The sequence below is a fragment of the Podarcis filfolensis genome (assembly GCF_964270895.1).
Source record: "Podarcis filfolensis genome assembly, chromosome: 8".
Taxonomy (NCBI): domain Eukaryota; kingdom Metazoa; phylum Chordata; class Lepidosauria; order Squamata; family Lacertidae; genus Podarcis; species Podarcis filfolensis.
This window is the reverse complement of record NC_139611.1, coordinates 59788609-59814660: the sequence shown is the minus strand read 5'-3', so window position 1 is coordinate 59814660 and position 26052 is coordinate 59788609. Positions and strand designations below refer to the sequence as shown.

The following is a 26052-nucleotide window of genomic DNA, read 5'->3' as shown; positions in this document are numbered from 1 at the left end:
GAGTCTGAGAAAGTTGGAATCGACAGAATTTTCTTTTTTGAGTGCCCCAGAGTTCCCTCACTTCAAAATGCAAGTGCACTCTAGAATGTGGCAACACACTCCTGCACCCTACAGGGTATTGCAGCAGATGGGTGGTGGTGTTAAGTTGTAGTTTTCTGGGAGCTGTCCACTGTCAATGATCATCTCATTGGTCAATTCCTAATAGCATTCTGTGGAGCTGCAGTGTTCCCCAGAACAGAGTGTGAAAACCAGTGCATTATAGTTCTGTTCTTCATGTGATTTGTCCCAAGCATCCTCTCATCTGTCCACTTATGGGTTTGCTTGTTTGCCTTCAGAACACACAGTTGTCTACTCCCTATGGATCACATTCCATGGTAGTCTCAGCTATAGATCGCTCTACCAAGCCCTGAGCTGGTTGAGGCTCTGACATTTGAAATGGGAACCTCAGAAATCTGGGATTGTGGATCCTGAATTGAAGAACACTCCTCCTGGGTATCTTTCTTGGAATGGCTGCCTGTAGCTCAAATGCTATCCTGGTTATTTGCTGGAGGATGTGGGGAACTTCCTGATGCCCTCCAGATGTTTTGGACTGCAACTCCTATCGTAGTTGCAGAAGTTATGGTCCAAAACATCTAAAGGGCACCAGGTTGGCAAAGGCTGGTGTAACAATATCCCTGTGTTGTGTTTAGGGCCTTGCCATGTCCACAGGTAAGCAGGGTTGTGCTTTTAGCATCACCCCCAAGGTTCCTACTCCTTTCTCCAACCACCACATGTCATGTGCACTTGCTGGTAGTGAAATTATAACACCTGCAGGGGCTTTGCAAAATCAGGAGACCTACACTACCAGATGTTCCTATGCTAGTGTCTTGTGGAAGCCAGTTGTTAGTCCACCACACCTCAACCCGTGTGATGTATCAGAAGGGTCTGCAGAGATTTCCTGCTCCAAGAAGAACAGCTTCTTCCTGAGTCTCCAGTTAAGGGAAAAACTCCTCTCCCACACAGTTCAAAGTAACAATGTGTTTATTGTCTCCAGATACAAAACAAAGCTAATATACTATATGCAGTTACAGTATTCTGGTCTTTGAAGTAAAGATACTTATGTACAGGTCCACTAACAGTACCACCATGCTAGCTAACGCTGCTGTGTAAAACCCACAGCCTCTTCCTCTGACTCTCACAGATTCAGAACCTGACAGAGGACATGAGAAAGGAAACGCCCTAGAGACTGGTGTTGCTATGGTAACCCAGTGCATCTCAGAACATGCAGACATGGGGTGTGTGCCACTCAGTACATGAGACCAAGCGGTGTGTAATTTAGCCTGTTGTTCACACTACACCAACACCCTCCTTATGACCTCCAGCAGATACTTCCATGTTGAAATTTCACTGTGCACAACACACGTGGTTGTTGCAGAAAGTAATAGTGAAATGGGGTGGGCATCTCAACATGGCAAGCCCAGCACATGAGTAACATGTGAATGGGGCCTCTCTCTCTCAACATGGTGAGGAAAAAGAAAGGGAAATACTGACAAGTCACCACAGTGGGGTCTGTGCTAAATTTTCCTACTGACTGGATGTGTCCCTAGAGATAGTAGTTTCTATGTAAATTTTTTAGTATGGCCACAACTGTTTACAGAGAGTTATCCCATATCATGTAATTATCACTTCTTTTCAAAACCACTCTTCTCCTTCCCCCCTTCCCCCTTTTGGTTCAGTGTCCCTTGAAAAGGAGTTATTCCTGTATGGAGGAGCCCTCAGTGAAGGGTTGATGTGGGATTTGAACCCACAGCTGCATACACACTATATAGTTAAAAGCACCCCCCCAAAAAAAAAGAATACTGGGAGCTGTAGTTTGATAAGGGTGATGTGAATTATGCTTCTGCAAGGGGTAAACTAAAGTTCCCATGATCCTTTGGGCAGGAGATTATGTGTATGATGAGTACACAGCCCAAGTCACTCCCACACACCTGAATTCCTGATGACTGCATAGCTAATTTTCCCCAGGCCACAAACACTCAGGCTGTTTCACACATTCTCATGCACATTAAAAAGGTAAAGGTAAAGGTAAAGGTGGTGCTGTGGGTAAAACCACAGAGCCTAGGGCTTGCCAATCAGAAGGTTGGCGGTTTGAATCCCTGTGACGGGGTGAGCTCCCGTTGCTCGGTCCCTGCTCCTGCCAACCTAGCAGTTCAAAAGCATGTTAAAGTGCAAGTAGATAAATAGGTACCGCTCCGGCGGGAAGGTAAACGGCATTTCCGTGCGCTGCTCTGGTTCACCAGAAGCCGCTTAGTCATGCTGGCCACATGACCTGGAAGCTGTACGCCGGCTCCCTTGGCCAAAAAGCGAGATGAGCGCCGCAACCCCAGAGTCGGTCACGATTGGACCTAATGGTCAGGGGTGCCTTTACCTTTACCTTTTTAATGTGCATGAGAATGTGTGAAACAGCCTGAGTGTTTGTGGCCTGGGAAAAATTAGCTGTGCAGTCATCAGGAATTCAGGTTAGATGGTGGCTAAAATATAAAGTGCCAATGTCTGTCCTTGTGTAAATTGAAAAGCTGCATGGATTTAACAATCACAGATCAAATACCACAATCAGTCAGAGCTTACATCCCAACCCAAGCAAAGTGCTTCTCAATCCAGACAAGTGGCTGGCACCAATAGTTGTCAAGCTACAAATGTGTGTGTGTGAACCAACCCCTTTGATGGTCTTCTCCAGCCTGGTGCCCTCCAGATGTTTTGGACTAAAACTCACATCAGCCCCAGCCAGCACAGGCAAAACATCTGAAGGATACCATGTTGGGGGAGACTACCCCATGAGGTTGTTTGAATTGCATGAGTGGCTTCCCATTGCTGCGTTGCCATCTCTTCCCTTTGGCTTAAAATAAGCCAGTCAAGCTCTTCACATTGTGTGTGTGAAGGGTGTGGGGGTGTGTGTGGATCAATATATAATCTAACTTCTCTGCCAAGTCCTGATTTGTTCTCTAAAAATGCCTTTCAATTTTCACCCCAAGCCTCTGTCCATATTCTCCTGGAATCTGGGTCAGAACCAAAGAAATAATGATGTCCACTGAGGGATATGATGAGGCAGGGAGGGAACAAACACACAATCCCATCTAAGAGTATTCGGAGACACTATAAGCTGTAATCTATATGCTACATCAAACGTAAGATGCACACTCAGACCAGCTGCTCTCCAGGACCTCAACAGAGGCTTCTCCCTGTTCCATCAATGACATCCTCTCCCCATTGAACCAGAAAATAAGTACTTAGGATGTGGTGAGCTGATTGCTGTGTCAATGAAGTGCCAGTTGCCAAGACACACCATATGCTATGCTGATATTTGGGGCAGGTTAAAAGGTGCAGGTACAGTGGCACCTTGGTTTGCATATGTCTTGGTTTGCATACATTTTGGATTACAAACACATCAAACCAGGAAGTGTGTGTCCCAGTTTGCAACCTTTTTTTGGATTACAACTTTTTTTTGGATTACTAACAAAAAAATTTTGGGAGGCCCCATTTGCAAAAGCGCGCCTTGGGTTACAACCTGTTTGGGTTTACAAATGGTCCTCCGGAACAGATTATGGTTGTAAACCAAGGTACAATGTCCCTGGTGGAATCGCGAATAAACCTTAGAATAATAAAAAGTTGATATATATCATAGAGCAGAGGATGGGGGACAGGATTTGACTGGCAGACCAGATCCTTAGCTCCATCACTCCTGGCAAGCCACTCGGACAGTTGGATGGGGCCAACCACCTGTCAGTCACCTGACATCACAATGATGTCAGGTGACCCATTTTTCCTCTGCAGTTCAGCTTGAGTTCAAACACCAGTGCAAAGGAAGATCCCTATTGATCCAAACCACCTGTAAAGTCACCACCAATCATTTGGACAGTGCTGTTTTCACTGTCCACTTTTGGCAGGGATCAGCTGCACTCATGAGCTCCAAGTGGCAGTCTCTATTAGTAGTCTCCCATGGCCCAAAGGCATAGCTTGTAGCTACCACAAGCCATGCATTCAGTATTGTGGACCCAGTCCTGTGGACTCCTTTCTGAACTCCCTCCTGAATTTCAGGCACTTTACAAAAACTTCCATATTTCAGCAGGCTTCTTAAATTGTTCTTATTCTTTGTATGCTTTTTTTATAATGAAGTACTCTGCTTAGAAAGTCTGGATGTTGAGGAGCAAATAAATAGATAAATGGCCAGTCAGCTGCCGCAGTGACTTCCTGACTGGAAACCAGAATGCACAAAGAACAGCTTTTAGTTCTTATTGCTGATCTGTTTTCCCAGAAGCTGAAAGCAATGCCATTTCTATCTTTCAGGTTAGGATCCAGCATCCAGTTCACTTGCAACGAAGGCTACGATTTGCAAGGTTCCAAAAGCATCACCTGTAAGAAGCTAAGTGGTATGATAGCAGCCTGGAGTGACCAGAGGCCAGTTTGTAGAGGTGAGGCAAGTAACTGTGCAGTGCCAAACACTCCAAATTGGGCAGGAAATTGGTTTCAATTTCCACCTTCTTGGGGGTTCATTATAAGCAGGGAAGGGGGGAAAATATGATGCTGTGAACTGTATCAAGTTCACTCGGTAGGGGTCTCTTTTCAGGGTAGCATCCAATAACATCCTTGCTGAGAGCTTTGGTTGGCCCATTAATCCTGCAGCATGTGTAGCCTGCAGTGGGGCTGGGAATGGTTTAATTGCTTCTCCTTGTTTAATCTTCTAAACACACGTTTCCCTAATTGTAAGGTGTGGTTCAGCTAAAGAGGTGCAGTCACTGAGTTCTTCCTCCAGCTGTCAAACTTACCTCTTTGGCTCGGACAGGTGTGAGCAACATTAGGCACCGAAGCCCATTTTCTAAGTGTTTTAGTGTCCCAAATCAGCAGGAATTGGGATGGTGGGGTCAGAGTGTCCTTCAAGATCCAAACAGTCAACAGGTGTGATCTCCGAAATCCTTTATGCTTAGGCTAAAAGCAAGGAAAGGTGACAGTCGCTGGTTCATGGGGGTTTTCCATAGATGTTTAAAAGTGCAGTTTGAACATTCCATGTTGCCATGCTGGTGCTATACTGACTAGCCTACACAGAACTGCCACGTGCCATGTTTACTGAACGTAACAGGGAAACTTGCTTGAGGTTAATCTATTTATTTACTTATTTATTTCATGGAATCATAGAATTGCAGTGGAAGGGACCCCAAAAGTAATGTAGTCCAACCCATTGCAATGCAGGAATCACAGATTGCAGGAATGACAGAGGACCACCCAACCTCTCTTTAACAGCCTCCAGTGCAGGAGAGAGTCTACTATCTTCATTTCTAAAGAAACAGTACATGTAATGAACATAAACTAAGGGCGATTAAACTGTGAACTTCCAGATGTTGTCAACTCCAACTCCCATCAACTCCCAACCTGCAATAGCCAATGGTCAAGGGGGTAGAGTGAAGTTGTAGTTCAGCAACATCTGGAAGACCACAGGTTAGCCACCCCTGGCATAAGCAATCAATGGGGGGGGGACATATGCCAGAGGATCAGTGCTAATAACGCTTAGGGCTCATCCACAATTCCACTCCTGGAAAGCATGGATCCAAGCAGTTTTCCTCTTGCCCCGCTCCTTTCTAAGGGAAAATTCACTCTTTAGTGATAGATCGGAACAAATGGCAAACTAGGGGAAAACAGAATTGCTGTTTGCTCTGACTGAGTGCTAAAGAGCACCCCCCCCCCCAGGAAATGTGGATAAGCTCTTAATGTCATCACCAAATAGGGACTCCAAGGGCTCGTCCACACTTCTGCTTGCCTTGCACTTTCTCCTGAAGAAACCTGTTGTTTACTGCTGAATCAGAACAAACATCTATCGTGTTTTTTTCCTGCAGATTGATGTTTGTTTTCCGATTCAGTGTTAAACAGTGTGTATTCCTGGGGAAAGCATTGGAACAAATGAGAAAACACTCAGACCCATGCCTAGAAAGGACAAATGGAAAGCCTCTCTGATCCATGCTTTCTGGGCATGGGACAAGTGGAAGTGTGGAATAGCCGTAAGCAATTTGAAGGAGAGGCTGTATAGTGTACTGGAGATTTCTGTGCCCCATGGGGCACATACAAGGTATTTATCTGGGCTTACAAGACATTCAAGAACGAAAGAGAAGAGGTGAGTTTGTGCCAGAGATGTCCTGGAGACGGAAGTTGAGAGTCTTGTCTCCTTCTCTATCTGCTGTAGTATTTAGTCAATAGGGAACATCACACTTTCCACTTCACTGGATCTCTCCATCACAAGTCTTTTTGAACCATCACTGCACAGCTTGTGCATTTCTGCTCTTTCCTTTTTTTTCTTGGTACTTGCTTGGCACTGCAAAATCCCGGCTAATTCCCTGATGTGTGGATGAGTTAAATCAACATAAGAGGATATTTGGCATAAATATCTGCAAATGAATTCTATAGCAACCTTTCATTTGAAATAAGGGAGGACTTGCCAGTGCCATTGTGACAGTGTTAATCATTAATTTTATATACAGTCACAAACTCCTTCCTTTTAAAATTTAGACTTTTCTTATCCCTGTAACTATTTTTTTATACTGTATTTTGGGTTTGTTAGGTTTTTTATTAAAAAAAAATAACTTTCAAATGCTGAAGCCTTGCCTTTTTGATGAATTGTATTAAGAAGTGAGTTTGCAGATGCTCAACTGGGGACCTAAGGAACATTAGCTGGGTATTCATCAGGACTTCCAAAAACCTACTTTAGCCATTTGGGGCAGGGGAACTACAGGGGACCAGTGAGAAAGGCTCTTGAGAATGATTGCCCATAACAGTACATACTGTGGAACACCCTGAGTGCTATCAAATTCAAGTCTGACCAGCTAGAAGGGCTCTGATCAATGGTGGTTAGTGTCCATTGTAGAGTCAAAGGCAATGACAGGTAGAGCCGCTCCCTGACTGGTTGGAAGGAAGAAGGTGAGCACATAGGAGATTGCTAGGGGGTTGGTGGGGCAGAACCCCTTTCACCCTAGTGGCTCTGCTAGACTAGGAAAGTTCAAGCAACACCTCCCCATGTGTTCACTGACTACACTGGGGAGGGGGCAGTCAGATTGCATTCACTGTCTATTCCCCACGGCCCCAAATCTGACAGAACTTACTTACTTACTTACTTACTTACTTACTTACTTACTTACTTATACATACCCCATCCATCAGGCTGGGTTTCCCCAGCCACTCTGGGCGGCTTCCAACAGAATATTAAAAATACGATAAAGCATCAACCATTAAAAACTTCCCTAAACAGGGTTCCCTATTATTCGCTTGACATCTGATGGGAGGACATCAGTTTGAAGAGACTACGTAGAGACAGATGTTTGCTTGTATGAGCTCCTCTGGTCAAGTGAGAAAGCAGATTAGCCAGGGATCTGGCTTATCCAGAGGAGATCCTGTGCAAATAAACCTGTATACACTTTGGATCCCTTCACATTTAGGGGTATGCTTGTGCCCCCCTGCACACTTTTACGGAATACTTGCTGGGGATCTTTTCAAAATCTTAGACACTGCAGTATACTTTCTAGGTCTTGACTCTCTACCCCCAAATTTTGCAGAAACTGGATCTGATGACTCGCTTCCCCCATAGCCAAACTCCCTGGGGGAACGCCGTGTGCATAGGTGTGTTCTCAAATATGCCATAACATCTTCCCCCTGCCCTGCCCATTTCCCAGTCAGATATATTTACTTTTCACTCATTGGATGCCCTTCACATCTGACATTCATATTTTTCTTAAATACACACAGGCACCTACCTTTTGTCCCTTGCTTTACATTGGCCATATTCTTGTCATACATTAAAAGTGCTATGATACCATGTTAAACAGTCAGGACTTCGCCAAAGAATTCTGGGAGCTGTCGTTTGTTAAGTTCTCTGGGAAGAGGGATCCATTGTTAAGGCACTATGAGAAGTGTAGTTGTGTGAAAGGAATGGGTTTCCTAGCAACTGTCAGTGTTCTGAACAAACTACAGCTCCCATAATTGTTTGGGGAGGGAGCATGACTATTTAAAGTAATACCATCGTACTTTAAATGCATGTAGCCAGTTCTCTTGTTCCTCATTTTCTCTTTTTGCTTCTCCTGCTCTGCCCTTCTACATTCAGTCCCTTCTTCCCCACGCCATGCCTGAGATGTCTTCCTCTGTCTCCTATCTCCATCTTTTTTTTGCTAAATGAACCATTCCTGTGGGATGTCTTGGCTCCTGACATACAGACATCTCCATCTGTCTCTGTATTCAAACAGCTGCTGAAGACACTCTTCTTTGCTCAGGCATCTCCTCTGTGGTCATTTCTTCTTTCTTATCACCCTCATATTACGTGCCCTTGTTTCATCTGTAATGTGAGCAAGAGGGCAGGACCTGTGCTTTCCTTTCATTTAGAAAAAAAAATCTGTGTAAATTTAATAGATTCTTCAAAACTGCTTTTATTATTACCACTAGCAGCAATTAGTCATTATTATTTATAAGAGTAAATATTGTTAGTATTTTGAGGATGGATCCAATTTAGTGTGTGTGCAACACTTGATTTGTTTGGTTGGGGCAAAAGTAAGGATAGCACAATAGGCTTCCAGGAATTGCTTCAGAGAAGGGATTTATCTTAGTGATGTAGCACACAATTTGCATGGAGAAAGTCGCCGGACATCTCCAGGTAGAGCTGTAAAAGACTTCTATCTGAAACCAAGAGGTCTGTTTCAGAATAAAGCAGCTTAATAGTTTGGCGAAGGCATGTAGTTCAGTGGTAGAGCACACAGAAAGTCCCAAATTTAAGTCAATTCAACTTCGATCCCCAGCAGCTCCAAGTAGGTCTGGGAGAGATTCCTGTCTGTAACCCTGAGCAGGTGGTGCCAGTCAGTGTAGACAATGCTGAGCTGGAAGGACCAATGGTCTGACTTGATATGAGGCAGCTTCCTCTGTTCCTGCTCAGATCTAAGAGACACTTACAAGAAATTCCTCGTATGTTGCCTCCCAAAGTGGTGTTCAGAGCATTTAAGGTCTAAAACTGAGCCTTTCATGAATCTGAATCCTAATCTGAAATGAATTTTGATGCTGGCATCCAAACTTATGGATTTCCCCATGAACCCAGAGAGAGACACTTTGTGTCCACCTTTTCTTCTTAAATCTTGCCTTTTTATCCTCTCTTTCATCCAAAGTGTTCTTCAGAAATATTCTCCATCATCCCAGAACCTGTGGAAAAGCCAAACTTAATTTGACTGCCTTCTATTAAATATTTACAGTGCTGGGATTTGATTAGGCCTTCAGGCTGAGCGTGGGTGAAGGAAGTTAAAGCCCACCTCACTCTCTATCAGGAAGCCATACTGCAAAACAAATTTGATAGTGTTGCCAATAGTCTGCTTAGCTGCCAGGTATGGCCTCTTCTCCCTGCTCTTTTTTGAAATAAATTGATTGCATCTTGAGATATCTATGCCAAACCACCTTCTCAGTTTCATAAGTGCGGAGTTATATGCACAATCTTGTAAGGTGCTCTGCATCTTTTGAATCCCAGCTTTATTTCATTTTTATTTCGTTTTTCTTCTTGTAAAAACAAGAAATATAAAATAAGTTTCTAGCTCTCATTGGTGGTGGAGCTAGAGTTTGTAAATGAACTATGAAGGGTAAATAATTTATAATGTTATTGCCTTAGAATTCGGCGACAAGACTTTAAGGTATGTTTTGCTTCTTTGTTTGTTTTGTATAACTCAAGTCTTACAAACCAACACTTGAACATTTTTTTAAAAAAAAACTATTTAAAAAAATGCACAGGGCAGTCCTCGTCATGTCTACTCAGAAGTAAATCCAATAAAATTTGATGGAGCTTACTCTCAGGTAAATGGGTATAGGTCTGTAGATTAGATTTGTGGGGGTAAAAGACAAAAACACTCAGCTTTATAAACACCCCCTCCCCATAAGTACAGTTTTAGTTTGTTAATTTTGTGTTAGGGAGGGGGTTGCTTTTTCTATTATTATTATTGAATTAATATCCCACCCCCCCTTTCTGCTACTGTACCTCTGAGTAAAATGATTTCAAACAGTCTGTCTTGGAAGGACAATGGAGAGCTGGCACCCATTGGAATAGGTCCAGCTTCTCCAACTGTTCTTCTTCCAGGTGTTTTGGACTACAACTCCCATCAGCCCTGGCACCATATATTTGGGCTGGTTGAGGCAGGTGAGAGTTGTGGTTCAACACATCAGGAGGGCACATAGTTGACAAAGTGCTGGGCTAGATGGACCAATGGACCCATTTGTGGCATACTCTCCCCAAGGAGGCCCACCTGGCACCTTCAATGCATATTTTTAGGTGAAAGCATTCCTCTTCTCCCAGGCCTTTGGCTAATGAAACAATCTATGGCCTTTTAAACTCAGGGGGGTTATTGTTTTGTTTGTTACTATGCTATACATTTGTGCTTTTATACTGTAAATGCTCTGTGATCCTTGGATGAAGGGCGGTATATAAATTTAATTAATAGTAATAATAACCCAAAATATCTGGAGAGTACCAGGTTGGCACAGTCTGCAATCAACTGAACACAGGCCATCAGCCTTGCATTGAAGTCTGCCAGTTCTTGATAATCCCATCCCCCTTACAGAGTCAAAGGCAGGCAGCAGAAGCTGAGCCCTTGTGTATTTCCATACATGACTAGTGGGATGCATTCAGCTTGGTGGTCTTGTGATGTGTGGGCTGGGAGTAGATGATCTTCAGGTGCTTTTTCAGTTTGTTCCTTTTGTGATTCTATGACTTGGTGGGTGGAAAGCAGAGTGGTGGGGTGGGATGAGGAAACAGCAGATAAAAGATGACACCTAATTTGCTGCCTGTGCATTCTTGGCCTCTTAACAAAGGGGCCACCCCAAGCTTAAATATTCCCTCCACACATACTCCTTGCTTTTTGTTTTCCTTTCCCCCCACCCCCACAGCTAGGATGTGTGATACGTACCTCCGAGGCCCCAGCGGCATTATCACATCTCCAAACTATCCTGTCCAGTATGATAACAATGCCTACTGCGTGTGGGTGATAACAGCAGTCAATCCAGCCAAGGTAGGTCTTGCAGATGCATTGCTGGGGGTGGGGTTGGGTGTGTGCCCTTTTTGGGAAACCTGAGCAGCGTGTTTGCAAAGTTGGGCTCATAATTCAGCAGCAAACCTGGTAAAGGGCAGGAAGTTGCATCAGCAGCAGGTGAGAGGCATATGAAAGTAGGGCGAGCCAATCATGTTCCAAACTAAATGGCTAAAATGTAGCTACAGGCTCAGCCATGGGACAATCCAACTAATGCTGTCTTCCCCAATCTGCTGCCCACCTGATGTTTTGGGCTGCAGCTGCTACAACAAAATACAGCAATGCTGGCTGGGGCTGATGAGGGTTGTAGTCCAAAACATCTGGAAGGCACCAGGTTGGTAAAGGCTGAGCTAATGCAACCAAGGAAAGGTGTGTTGCTTTGTAATGTGATGCAGATATGCCATACACAGGTCAATAAGGCCTTCAATTGGCAACAGGGAGGTGGGATGGATGCAACAAGGTCTAGAGTTTCTGTCCGGCTGTTCAGACAGACCTTTAGCATTTAGCTTTTGGTCCCAGCAAATGGTCTGAGGGCACTCAAGCTAAACAAGCCTGAGTCTAGTTAGTCCCCAGAGAGGGAAATGCTTGGGAACATCATGAATGCTGCCTTGGGTTCCATGATGGAAGAATGGTGGGATATAAATGCAAGGAAATGGTACTTAAATGAATAAATCTAACCTGGAAGCATTTATAGAACTTGCTGGCAGTGTGAATATATGCATGAAAACTTTTGTTATGTCATTTATTCTTACTTGTTGTTGTTGTCGCCCATCCTGAAAATTAGAACTCTATTTAAGTAAATCAACATAGCTGAAAAGGGATGCCCATTTTTTTGAACCAGTGGGGTTATGGTTCCCTGTGTATTCATTATGTATTTATAGCACTTTACCCTGAAAAAAGGCCCCCACAGCAGCTTACAGATTTTATATATATAAAAAAATATTAAAGTGATTTACATACCACAGTTAATTTAGAGAATTCCATAGCGGTATCAGCAGATACTCAACCATAAGACACTCCTGCCTTCACTTATAATATAAAATATCACAATATAAAAGGAAAGAAGATCAAGGAGCAAATTTGCACACAGGCTCCTACATGCAGAGTTCTTGTAATGACCAGCTGGTTTGAAAAGATTTCAAGGAGAGGAGGGTTTGAAAGTTGCTGGTTTCTCAGTGGAGCCTATGGGGGGGGGGGGCGGCTGCAATCATTTCCATATTCCTCTCTTTCCTGGGGGACAGGCTACCAATGGCTGTTAGCCGTGATGGCTAATCACGCTTCTGAGTAGTGCTTCTGAGTACCAGTTGCTAGAAACTGCTGGTGGACAGTTGTGCTCAGGTCCTGTTTGTGGATTTCCCATGGGGGTCTGGATGGTCACTGTGAGCACAGGGGGCTGGGCTAGATGGAGTGTTCATAGAATCATAAAATTGTAGAGTTGGAAGTTACCCCAAAGGTCATCTCTTTCAACCCCCTGCATTGCAGTAATCTCAACTAAAGCATCCATGACAGATGGCTTTTGCTTAAAAACCTCCAATGAAGGATAGTCCACAATCTCCCTAGGGAGTCTGTTCCACTGTCAAACAGCTTTTACCCTTAGAAAGTAATACCTGATGTTTAGTCAGAATCTTATTTCTTGTAGCTTGAAGCAATTGGTTTGTGTCCTAACCTCCAGAACAGGAGAAAATAAGCTTGCTCTATCTTCCACGTGACAGCCCTTAAGGTATTTGAAGATGGCTATCATATCTCTTCTCAGTCTCCTCTTTTCCAGGCTAAAAATACCAACTCCCTCAACCATTCTTCATAAGACTTGGTTTCCAGACTCCTAATAATCTTGGTTGCCCTCCTCTGCACATGTCAATATCCTCCTTAAGTTGTGGTGCCCAGAACTGGACACAGTACTCCAGGTGTGGTCTGACCAAAGCAGAATAGAGTGGTACTATTACTTCCCTTCAGCTGAACATTAGACTCATGTTGATGCAGCCTAGAAAAACATTAGGTATTTTTGCTGCTGCGTCACACTCGACTCATGTTAAGCTTGTGGTCTACTAAGACCCCTCAATCTGTTTCCCATGTACTACTTGCAAGCCAGTTTTCCTTCATCTTATAATTGTGCAACTGTATATTCCTACCTAAGTGTAGAACCTTACATCTGTCCCTATTGAAATTCATTTTGTTAGTTTTGGCCCAGTTTTCCGATCTGTTAAGTTCATCTTGAATCCTGATTCTGTCTTCTGTGGCATTATTACCCCTCCCAGTTTGGTGTCATCTGCCAATTTGAGGAACAACCCTTCAGTTTTTTTCATCCAAGTAATTTATAAAGATGTAGAACAACTGGCCCAGGACAGTACCCTGTGGCAGCCCATTTATCTCTTTCCCCAAAAAATGATGAGGTACCATTAGTGAGCACTCTTTGGCTTGGGTCAGTCAACCAGCTACAAATCCACCTAGCAGTAACCTCATCCATTAGCCTGATCCAATAGGCTCTTATGTTCTTAAAGCCTAGTGGAATGGTTGCACCAGATGACAGTTGATGGAGGACTCTGGTGGAGCTGACATTTTTCCAGAGCCAGCAGAGTCCAATTTCTTCCTCTGCTATACCTTGCCTATGACTAACAAAAGGAAAGTGAATTCTGTAAAAATATACATCATGCATTGCACAATATAGGGGAAATTATGCAAATGGACACTGGTCTCAGAATTGCATTGAGTATATGCAGCCCCAACTGTATGGGTCTAAATTGTCTTGTGAAGAACAAATACTTGATCAATAGAAGGGTTGTATCTCAGTGGTTCGAGATGTTAGAGAATTCCATCGGAAACAGAAATCCCTGCAATTTGTTTGTTCATCTGAGATCAGGAATGAAAAATCATTCTACTGAATATGAACATTATTCATTTTTCTTAGTTTTTAGTACATAAATATTACACAAATAATTGCATTATTTTCTGCATTGTTTTTGATGTTTCCCTTCTATTGAAATGAGTTGAAATTAATTACACAACTAATTATGCTACTAATTGCATAGGTGTTAACCATAGCAGTGAGTGATACAAATAATGTAGAGTTTAGTAGAAACCGAACTGTAGCAAAATGGAAATAGTGTGGTGATGAACCTGGGCCCTGATAGAAACCACTGCCTCCTTGCATGCCTATCAGTGGTACAATATCTGTTTTGGATGCAGAGGTCTTCAAATTCAATGCCTAGCATCTCCAGATAGGGCTGTCAGAAACTCTGGAGAGTTGTTGCTAGTCAGTGTAAATGGAACAATAGTCTGAATCAGCTCCAGGATTGTAGTAGTTATTAGATCAAGGCAGGGTTATAAAGTAGCATTCATGAAGCTGGTGTTCTTCAGATGTTTTGGACTACAACTCCCATCAGCCCCAACAAATACAGCTGTGTTGGCTCTGATGATGAGAGTTGTAGCTGAAAACATCTGGAGAACACCAGGCTGTTAAAGGGTTTAATAAATAATATTTGGAGTATCCCTGGTCCCCCCCTTTCTTTGAAGTAGCCTCTGCTCCCTTGTGTTTATATCTCCCTCCACATTCAGAACTTGTTGAACGTGGGCATCTCTTTTTGTTCTAGTAGAGTGGCTGCAGAAAGGTTGAGTGCTTTTTCTCCAGTTCTGGTGTGGGTGAGAGAAAGAGGGAGAGAGAGCATATACAGGCCCCAGAGAGAGGGGGAGATATTGAGCATTTACAGGACCCACTTTTCAAGAGAGAGAGAGAGAAATCCAGTCACTGGCCACCCACAGGTTTCAGGGGTATTGCTACTGCCACTATAGTGTTGTTGTTGTTTAGTTGTTTAGTCGTGTCCGACTCTTCGTGACCCCATGGACCAGAGCACGCCAGGCACTCCTGTCTTCCACTGCCTCCCGCAGTTTGGTCAGACTCATGTTTGTAGCTTCGAGAACCCTGTCCAACCATCTCATCCTCTGTCATCCCCTTCTCCTTGTGCCCTCCATCTTTTCCAACATCAGGGTCTTTTCCAGGGAGTCTTCTCTTCTCATGAGGTGGCCAAAGTATTGGAGCCTCAGCTTCACGATCTGTCCTTCCAGTGAGCACTCAGGGCTGATTTCCTTCAGACTGGATAGGTTTGATCTTGCAGTCGATGGGACTCTCAATAGTCTCCTCCAGCACCATAATTCAAAAGCATCAATTCTTCAGCGATCAGCCTTCTTTATGGTCCAGCTCTCACTTGCCACTATAGTAGATTAAGCTAAAAAACACTCAAGCACTCTGACATGGAGTTTTAAAGTAAGAACCCGTGCCTGGAAAGAACAGGACAAATGGTAAGTTAGAATAAGCCCTCATTGAGGGATAGCCTGTCCAAGCAGACCAAGGAAAGAGCTCTTTTCTTGCGTGGCTGGCTGCTGTTGATCCAAGAGGGAGAATGGTCCAGATGGCAGTTGGGCCAGGCAGATGAATGGAAAGACCCTCTCAATTGACTTTTGTCATACTGTATGTTTAATGTCGGGTGGGGGCTGTAGGGCTGTAGCCCTCCAGATGTTAATGGACTACAAGTCCCATCTTTGACCTTGCTGGCTGATGGGAGTCCAACAACATCTGGATGGCCACAAGTTCCTCACCTCTAGTTCAGTATGAAGTGTGATGTGTGGGGAGATGTTCCCCCTTGTAAGGAACATGAAGGATTACAAGGAGAAGATGCAATCATCTTTTGTTGGGACCCTTTGGCTTTCCTGACAACTAGCAGACAGCACAGGAAACTTTTCCCTGGATGTGTTCCAAGGCCCTCCTTTAATCCTCACTGTCCTTGTTCCTGAGAATCAGATGACTGGCCAGAACTTGTATTGATGGATTTTTAAAAAGTGCAGCTATGCTCACTTGTTACCACTCAGCTTGTTGCTATTAGTTTGAGAAGTTGTTCCACAACTGATGACTGATTTCTTCCCTGTGTTTAAATAGCTGAGGATATTCCTTACAGTCCTGTGGGCTTCTCTTGTCAGGCGCATGAGGGGGAAGAGAGAGAGAGAAGGTGGAAAACAAATCAATTCCTTTTAGCATTTGAGTGCTGTCACCAGAATCTGCAGCAATTGCAGAAAATACAGCTGAACGAGTTTAGAGTGTGTCAGAAAAGCAAATTGTGTGTGTGTTGAAGATGTGGGTGGCAGGGTGATCTAGAGAGAAATCTCCCACATGTGGGTAACTGGAGACTTTGGGCATTTCTTCTGATGGGTTACATTACTGGACTAAAATTTTTAATGTTAAGTGTTATAATCACCCTCTCTTGCAGTCAGATACACAGATATACCCTGAAACAGTAAAAATGCTGATGACAACTCATTAATAGGAATGCATTGTATATAAAATGTCCCAGGTTCAATCCTGAATATTTCTAGTTAGAATAACCCCCGTTGGCTGGTGCTGGGAATCTTCTCTCCACCTGAGACCTTGGGAGAGCCACCGAACAATGGTCAGACAAAGACCAGTGGTCTAACTCCATGTAAGCTACCTCCTCTGTTCAAAGGCTAGCAAATTGTGTAGCCCTAAAACAGGAGTGGGGAACCTTTGACCTTCCAGATGTTGTAGGACTCCAACTCCTATCATCACTGCCCATTGGCCATACTGATTTTGGTTGATAGGTGCTGGATTCCAGCACTATCTGGAGGGTCACCTGGCCCTAGCAGATTGTGGTTTGTGGAAATATTCCTAGATATGGAATTGTAAGGATATGGAATTTCTACGGCCTGCATATGCATGGACACACACACCAGCAGATCTGCTAAGCTGAAATCTTATCCTTGGTTGTCAATAGCCATCCAACTAGTCTGAAGTAAAGTGACCCATAATGACTATTGACAAGCCTTAATAGCTGGGCCCATTGAAAACTGCTCAGCAGATCTCACCACATCTCATGTTTTTTTGCTACTTGTTTTCAGTGACTTTTGAAAGGTGAGCTTTATGCCATCCATTTATCTATATTTTCTAGGAGGTCTCTTGTTATTTAATGACTCATTAAATAATTTTCAATTTTTAACTAAGAGCAAAAGCGAAACTAGGGCAAGAAAGAGAGTGGAAAGGTAGGGGGAGGAAAGAATACATAAATAATTCTTGGACTCCAGAAACTTGTGTCTCTGCAACAAGGTTATGGTCCACAGTGTACTACAATGTAATTAGCTATTTAATTAGGGTCAGACTTGTTAAAATGTAGTTTACTTGAATGGCTGCTTTAACTAATGATGTGTGTCACTTAACAACCCTTTGTTCTTTGCATTAATTACATTATTCAATCATTACATGGTTTTTAATAATTTTTTTTTTAGTACAGGTTCATACTAGGTGGAGGTTTAATGCAACTTAGTGTAGGGAGAATAGTAAAAAGAATTTGACAAAGCCTCTTGGGGGCCAAATGCATAAAGCAAGGAGTGGAATTGTATGTATTTATTTGTTTGTTTGCTGCATTTATATACCACCTTTCTACCAAGGAACCCAAGGCACTTGACAATTTTAAAATACTACTATAAATAAAATATAATGTACAGTTTTCCCCAGGTGGGGGTCAGCTAAAGTAGGCCCTGGTGTTTTCTTTGCCTGCTTCCCTCACTCTGTTCTTCCTTGCCAGAGGGCAGAATGTGCCCGCTCCCTGTGCCCCCCTGCAGGTTGACATGAGTGCCAGCCATGCCCTTGTGTTTGGCAGCACTGTGGGAGGGGTCTCATGCAATAGGAGCCTTTGACATTCACACTGAATGCATGACCATTCAGTGGCATGACTAGCATGTAAAGTGTGTGGCTTGCTAGTGTGATCCTATGACACTTTTCCCTTGCATGTGTGGGACCCATATGAACCGAATGCACGAATGGGCTACAGCCATCTTTGAGAAGGATTGTGCTCTTTTCCTCCCATGTACAAATGCAAACACTTTTACCTTCACTTTGAAAGGAGTGTAAGAACGTTCACTTGGTGGCTGAGGAGTGTGGAGAGTGCTTTATTCAAAAGTACCACATTATATTTCTTTGTCATTTTTCCAGTGATATATTATTACTTGGTCAGGATTGGATTTTTTGTTTGTTTTGATTTCCACATTGAAAGTTGCTCTTTCAGTGAAGCGTAGCTTTTCATCCTGTCATATGCAACCTGGTGGGACAACCATGGAAATCTTGAGTTTGTGTGAGCAAGTTGCTGGCTTCCCACCTCCTCTCTGAGACTCCACATGATGCCCACAGAGGAGTTCACCAGCTCAGAGACATAGAGGCTTCAAGTCTGAATTTGGGCTGGTAATGCTGATGCAGCTGTGGAGCTCTCTCCTCCTGCATTTTTAAAAAATATCTTGCAGAAGTGGTGGTGTTAAATTTTGTGCTGGATCCCCAGATTAAGCTGTTTACAGGATTGTGTTTTCCAAAGCGGCATATAGCAAGTGAAGTGCTGGGCCATACATTCAGTAAGATAATTTAAAAAAACCCACAAATTTGCAGCCTAGACCTTCAGGCGGTGAGCAAGTCTGGGCTAAAGGTTTCTGTTTCCCTGAAGGTTTCTCTTCTCCTGCCCTTTATCTATTTTATTGGTTATCAATAAATGTGAAATAGTGTTCCCAGGGGTCTGCTATCCAAGGGACTGATCAAGTCCACATCTGCTGAGTTTCAGCAGTGCTGGGACTGCCAGCACAGTGTTCCTGATCCTGAATAAAGACAACAGCAGCAACTAAACCTAATAAACCAGCTTTCCCCAACCTTGTACCCTCAAGTTGTGTTGGACTACAATTCCCATGATCTCTAAGCATTGGGCATGTTTGCTGGGGGCTGATGGGAGCTGGAGTTCAGCAGGATGTGGAGATCATCAGGTTGGAGAAGGTTGATTTAGATAGTGCCTATTGCATACTTTTCTTAAATAAATACAGTCAGATACTTTGAAGAACATCCTGTGGTGAGTGTTCACCAAAAAGACACAAACATATTTCTCCCACTTTTAAAAACTTATTTTTATTTCTCTCTTCTTTAAATCAAAGTTCTGAGGATCCAGGGGCAAGTGTGTAATTAAGGTCAGCTTTGAAAATGCAGCAAGGGCACAGGACTAGCCAGCACAGCTGCTTCATCCAACAAATTGGTCAGGCTGGGGAACAAAGTTTAACACAGCAGTTAAAAATAGCCAGTTGGCTCTGTATATCATGTCACCCAACTGGACTCTGTATATCATGTGACCCAATAGGACCTGTGGTGTCCTGTTTTGGTCTTGCAGAGGCACCCATGGAGCATGGCAGGTCAGGTGTCAAGTCAGCACAAAGGAGAGCTCCTAATGGGCTACTTACTTCAAGGGTTAGAAGTGAACTGGCCCCTCTTGAACCTCTGCCTCCAGCCCACATTTCCTAGGTTTTGTCCTATTCTAGAGTCCCTTAAGGGCCAGCCCTCTGACCTGAAGAAAGGCACTTCTGCTCAATGGCCTCCCTCCTGATGTGCTCTTCCTCTGCCACTGGACTGGCAAGATACTGTGGGAGGCACTTAGCTCCATAGACCCAGGGAATGTGCCTGGGAGAGTCCTAGTCCCAGTTCTTCATTCCTTGGTGATGTGGGAGCTGGTTCAATGGATTTCTGCCATCCAACCTCAGGTTCAGTGGTCCCCTAATCATCAGCATCAGGCTCAGAACCAGGTTCTTTAGCTCATAGCACTGCAGCCTCCGACTTGGTGTCATGATCTCTGCTGGGCTCTAGGGTTGTGGCATGCAGAGCAACAAGGTTGATGCCAGTCTACCTGAGAGCTTCCCAAATAATGCAGAGATTAAGGTGCCTAGTCCCTGCTGCCAGAATACCCTGTTTGGATTCAATGATTTACACTTGCTTCAAGCAGTCAATGATGCTATTTTTTGGTCAGCTGTACCAAAGCCGCAGTATTGTCAAACAAGCACTGTCATTTTCCAAGATCTAGGGAATGTTAGACAGCCTGGTACTGTACAGATTTGCAGCCCCCATCAGCCTAAACCAGAATGGCTAATTATCACAGATTATGAGAGGTATAGCTCAACAAGAACTGGAGGACACCACACTGGCTTCCCCTGAAAAACTGACATGGATGCAAGCAAATTCATTCTCTTCCTCTCTCAGCCCCCCCCCCACTTGACATTCAGCCTTCCTAAGTGTGCACTGAGTATGCTTTGTCTTCACAGGGCTTTATGGGGTGGGGGGCTGCCTCCTTTTTTAAAAAAAAAATAATTTTTTTCTAGTTCTACATCCTTGGGCGATACTGATCCCTCACCTTCTTTCCCAGTGGCTTAATTTAGGCTCCCTTTTCTGTTGACCCACAAGCACTGAGATTTCTATTAAGGGGAGCAATCTCACCCTTTCCTCAAGGAGCCCAGGGCAGCATATATCCTCACAACAATGCTGTGAGGTAAGTTAGGCTGATTGGCCCATGGTTACTCAGTAAGTTTCATGATTGAGTAGTAAATTGAACCCAGTCTTTATCTGATGCTGTAAGCACTACACCATGCTGATGCTCTTGGAGTAACTGTGAGCAATATCATTTAGATGATTGCACAGCTTGAATATAGTTGGGGGTAGAATCACTGAAGTTGGCTTCCTGATCATTCATTGCATCACTTCAATAACACTGGCTGTTACCCCAGATGTTCAATGTTGCAACAACCTTTAGAAATGGGTCAGACTGAAAGATTGTTGCTTTCCAAGGCCCACCCAGTTTCCTTTATGGCTCAGTGGGAATAGGAACCTTGGTATAATGCACCCCAGCTCAGAACGCTAGTCACTACTCCATATTAGCCCCAGTTTGTTCGATCCACTCCTTCTGTTAACCTGGTTCCTCCCTGACATTTCAACCATTTGTTCTAACACCATGTGTCTTTGGTAGGTCATCAAACTCAACTTTGAAGAATTCGACTTGGAGAGAGGTTATGATACGCTAACTGTGGGAGACGGTGGTCAGGTCGGAGACCAGAAGAGTGTGCTCTATGTGTAAGTAGGCTTTTCTTCATGTGATTCTGGTTGGGTTTTTGCTGGAGTGTGCATGTCTTCATCACTGTAGGCAGTTTAGACTTCTTTGGCAGAATGCACGTGCTCACTTTTGTATACTAAATAATTTGCTGGGGTGGCCTGGAACAGAGAAGAAATATGTGTGTTACTGGAATGGTTACTCTGTTGGGAGAGAGTTGCTGGTGTTGGATTGTGGCAAGGGTCTCAGGCAGGTAGCAAGTGATAACAGACCTAGATTAAAGAGCTTGTTCTCTACAGCAAGAAGCTATTTGTTTTGCTAGGCCTTGCAGAAATGGTAGCTTACACCAATTCTTCTGCCTCAGCTCTGTAACCACTTCCTCTGCTGAGATGCCACAGGTCTCTCCAGAGACCCACACCAATGACTCTGGGTGGCTGCCTGTTCTGTATCACCTATTAATTTTCAGTATATTGAAAGCCTGTATACATAGGAAGCTGCCTTATACTTGGTCCATCTATTTCAGCATTGCCTACACTGACTAGCAGTATGTGGGGCATTCATAGTGTTTGAAATGTCTGTCTTGGGGAAATAGCAGAGCAGTGTCCATGGCCACATACTCTGGGTTGAGATAACCAAGAAGAAATGGGAAGATGGTGGCTTCTTCCATTTACACAGCTGGTGGTACAGGGTAGAAAGGGAAGTGGGCAGCCATTTATCAAGCTGAATGCTGCATTTGGTGTGCCATGGATTGGAGGCAAATCAGAGTCAACAGTGGCAGTCTTCCCTCCCCACCCCCACCATCAAGTTCTGAAGTGGGTTTTGAGGAAGGGTTGAAAGGAGTTGGAGAGACATTTGGTGGTTCTGGCTTGGAGCTATTCAGCTGTCATTTTCCGAATGCAGCTATTGGACTAGTTAATGTAGCCACTGGGGTAGCTAGTACATGTGTAGGATTTGGTTGCATGGGTTGTTATGGAAATGTTTTGATATAATTGTGAGTGATTGCAGCTAGAGACAAGGCAAAATAGATTCCCCCACTCACCCACCCCAAATATAGCACCCTCGATGGATGGGGTAGTACTGAACATTTTAGGGTATTGAACCCAAATTCCATTTTACATGGAAAAGCAGGAATGCTGCTGAACAGTGTGACCCTGGCAATGTGTTGATGAAAAGAAGTCTGTTCTGACATCATCAAGTTCCCATTTTCTTCTCCCCTTCAGCTTCATTGGCTGTCAGGAGGGGAAACACTGGCACAAATGATGTCAAATCGAACACACAGAGGAAACACAGGGCATTTTCCAAAAAGCGTCTTGGCCATATTTGGAGCTGTGAAAGAGTTTTCCCCAGCTCCCAATTGCAAATTGCTCATCAAAGGTTTTGCGTCTAGTTATTTGGATCCCGTTTCATCCTTTGATCTATGTGGCTTAACATAACTCTAAGCAGTAAAAGCAATTCAAGTTCTAAAGTATGCAAAACTATAACAAATAAAACAAAGCTGTGCTTGGAACAACAGACAGTTTAAAGAACTTTCTACACTTAAGTGGAGGATAGAAATCAAATAAACCTTTTCACAGAGTTCCTGTTTCTACCAGTCACGTTGAATTCCTCTTGGTTCTCATGGAAAAGTTAGAGCAATTGTCAAGGAAAGGAGGTCACCCCCATAGTGTTCCTCAGTCCCCTTCTGCTAAACAGAAGCTCAAGTTGACCTTGAGGCTATAAATGCATTTAGTAAGTGATCATTCAAACCACATTACACTAACTGCCTGGGAAAACAAGTGCATTAGATTGTGCCAGCACTGAATTATGGGGGAAGCTAATGCCATTACTGATTTCACTCTCAGCACAAAGGAGTAAGCAGACTTGGTCTTTATTTGAAGATGGGTGGACAGATGGACGGATGAATTATGCATTGAGAAAAGCATGGGGACAAGACACACAGAATCTGGGAGAGGGAAATATTTTCCTTCTTCCAACAGGTTAACTAGTTCCAGTTCAGATGACCCTGCAGCAAAATTTCTGCTGGGAATTAAGTTTGGACAAATGAAGAGATTCCGCTGTAACTTGGAAGTGTCAAGACAGACACTGTGCAAACAGATGATTTAGCTAAGTGCACTGAAGGTGTCGGGTTATCATGGTACTCCAGAGGAAATGACAGCTTTCATGCCATTTACATTTCCTGTAGGAAATTAGAGAGCTGAAAAAGGTGCAGGAAAGGGCAACCAGAAGTACTGCAAGATGCAGTGATGGCCACCAGTTCAGATGCATTTAAAAGGGAATTAGGCAAATTCATGGAGCATAAGGCAACAAGCGATAATGGCCATGTACTTCTTTCAATGCTGGAGGTAGTATGCCTCTGAATACCAGCTGCTGTGAATCAAATGCGGAGCAAGTGGACAGCATTCAGGACAAGTAGTCCTTCACAGTCAGCTATCGACTAGTGGAATTTGCTACTGAAAAGAGGATGCATGATACAGTTATCAGTGGCTACTAGCCATGATGAATAAATGTTCCCTCCAGATTCAGAGGCACCACCATGCCTCCGTATTACCAGTTGCTGAAGAACAATCATGGGAGAGGGCGGTTGTTTTCAGGTCCTGCATATGGGTTTCCTAAAGGCATCCAGCTGGCCAGTATGGGAAGTGTGATGGTGGACTAGATTGCTCTGACCCACCCACCAGGGTACTTCTGATGTACCAAACTTGAAGGTCCATCTCATAGATTTCTTCAGCTCCGTAACATGTGGCCCTTAGAGCATATCTGTGAGAACAGATGCTGGGCTAGATGGGTCATTGGCCTGATCTAGCAGGCTATTATTATTATTATTATTATTATTATTATTATTATTATTATTAAGATTTGTTAGTCACTTTATCTTGCCCAAGGCAACCCAAAGCAAATTAGGTTCTATTAAATTTGTTAAGAGCCTCTGTTGTCCTCTAAAAAGTTGATTACTGAATTTTATACGAATCGCTTTGTATGCAATATTCGCTACCACTTTTAGCTCCTTTTGCATGTTCTCTTCCCACCCCCCTTTCATTCCTGCCATGTGCACATTTTGAAATATTTATTAAATCTTCTATATAACTTGGAAAGTCGTTTGACTGTCTCTTCGTTATGCATTTGGACATCTCTTAAGATATTGTAACCAAAATTTACGTGATGATTCCTGAGATCAAGGAGCATGTTTTCCTGTGGATGCCATTTTGAATAAGTAGAGTACTGAACCTTGCAAAACTGCCATGACTTCAAATCTGCAATGATTTTGGGGTTTATTAGAATTCCTGAGTGTTGCCAGGTACAAAAGTGCTAGTAAATAAATGGAATAAAATCCTGACCTTTTCTCTCTCTAGATATATACAATAATATGAATATTGCTTTTCTTATCAGGTGCCTTACCAATACACATGAGCATATGCACGTGTCAGTAAAATGCATAAGATTAATTATCGAATTAGAATATCCACAAATTTCCACCACTTTCAGCATTGAAAAGCAATCTTGATGGGTTCATTTGTACCGTCAAAATATTCTCCTCGCGTAGATCAGATTTCAGGGCAAAGTGATATTCTGAAACAATAAATGGACAAAGAAGAGGAAATTATCCTCCTCCCCCCTTCTTCTTTGTTATTCCTTCAGAAACTCCAGGTCTGAGTCACAGGTCCCTGGGGAATCTTGGCTCAAACAAAGCCTGAGTTCTGGACTCTTGTTTTGGGCACATATTTTAACTGTTGCCCCACTGTTAATATTTTGCACTGGCTGCTAGATTGTTTACACAAAAAAGATTCAGAGGATTTATCTCAGAGTTGCTTCCCTCTGTTTAAAACAAGAAAGAAATTCAGGTTGGTTCAGCTACATCATCTTTCAGACTGTCTTGAGCCATTTACGGGTTGCTGTGACTGAATCTTCACACGCAACAGAATGAGATGGTCGTCCTCAGGTGGTAGAGAAGCCATAACAGTTCAGATTGCAGGTGAGGGAGATCAGTTCACCCAATGTGATTGTATAAAAAACAAACCGGAAAACCCCTCCCTGCCAATAGAAGGCCAGCATGGCCTGGGACCTTTCTCCTCATGGTGTCGCTTTTTTTGCTTGTGGGGAGTTTTTACTAGGGGATAATTAAAAAGTACAGTTCTACATTGAAATGGTACAGGCCACTCTACCCCCCCCCAAAAAAAAAATTCTTCTTAGTCAGGTCTGAATTTACCTTCCAAACCTATGGCCTCCTCTCACCAGAAAGAGCCTCACAACCATGCCAAGGTTAATATGATAAGTTGCTTTAAGACAAGAGATTGTTTTTACAGCAGAGTCAGTATACCCAGAAATTACAAAAGAATTTAAGGAGGTGGGAAAGAGGACCCTGACTGAAAGGTCTCACAATCTTGAGAAGTGGTGTAGCTCAGTAACAGAACACGTGCTTTCATGCACAAGGTCCCAGGTTCAACCCCTGGTATCCCTGGTAGAGCTGGAACAGACTCACTTTCTGAAACTAGTAGTGAACACTACAGAGCCAGGTGGACCTGACTTGGAGTTGTTTAGCTCCCTTGGTTCCTGTAAGTCTGATTGTGCTAGAGACACTCTCTCTTTCCTTTCGATACCTAAGTCAGAAGCTGAAGTGAGTTCAGGGGCTTTCTTCACAAAACAACATTTTCTAAATGCGGTGAGAAGCTCTTGTTAGAAAACTGTCCAGGGAAGTTGCAGAGCAAATCCTCCTGGACTTTCATATTGGAGTATTTCATACTGGCCAGGAATAACTTCCTCAGTGGTCCTGCACCTCATCTTTCTTTTGACAATTGTTGTTCAAGAGCACGCAAGCACTGTAAGGGGCCTATGCTCCACTGTGAGTCCAGCACCTCTTGGGACATGTATGTGCTTTTGCTGGGAGATAGACTAGAAGAATCTGGACCCTGTTGTTCTGTAGCAGCATAGTCGGGCCCCTGCTTCAGATTGAGGGCAAGATGAAATAGCCATTCAAAAGACTTCAGGTTAATTCTGGAAAGGCTTTCCAAGTAGAAGTTCCCAGTGAAAGGATAGAAGCAAGGGCTGGGGTTTTGCTGACAACAGCCAAGGGGCAAGGCATGCAAAGATTGGGAACTGTG

At 43.5% G+C, this 26052-nt stretch overlaps 1 protein-coding gene across 12 annotated transcripts in view; it reads left to right on the top strand.

Annotated features, from left to right (window-relative positions):
* CSMD2 (CUB and Sushi multiple domains 2) overlaps positions 1 to 26052 on the top strand; it is a 486383-nt gene that overhangs the window by 269408 nt on the left and 190923 nt on the right. For 4 of the 12 annotated variants that reach the window (XM_083625414.1, XM_083625410.1, XM_083625415.1 and 1 more), the window contains 3 exons: positions 4324 to 4448; positions 10921 to 11042; positions 20876 to 20979. The exons of 1 other annotated variant lie outside the window; for it this stretch is intronic. In XM_083625414.1, coding sequence (XP_083481540.1) covers positions 4324 to 4448; positions 10921 to 11042; positions 20876 to 20979 — 351 coding nt within the window. 7 more of the 12 variants (XM_083625420.1, XM_083625412.1, XM_083625418.1 and 4 more) reach the window with 7 other exon arrangements.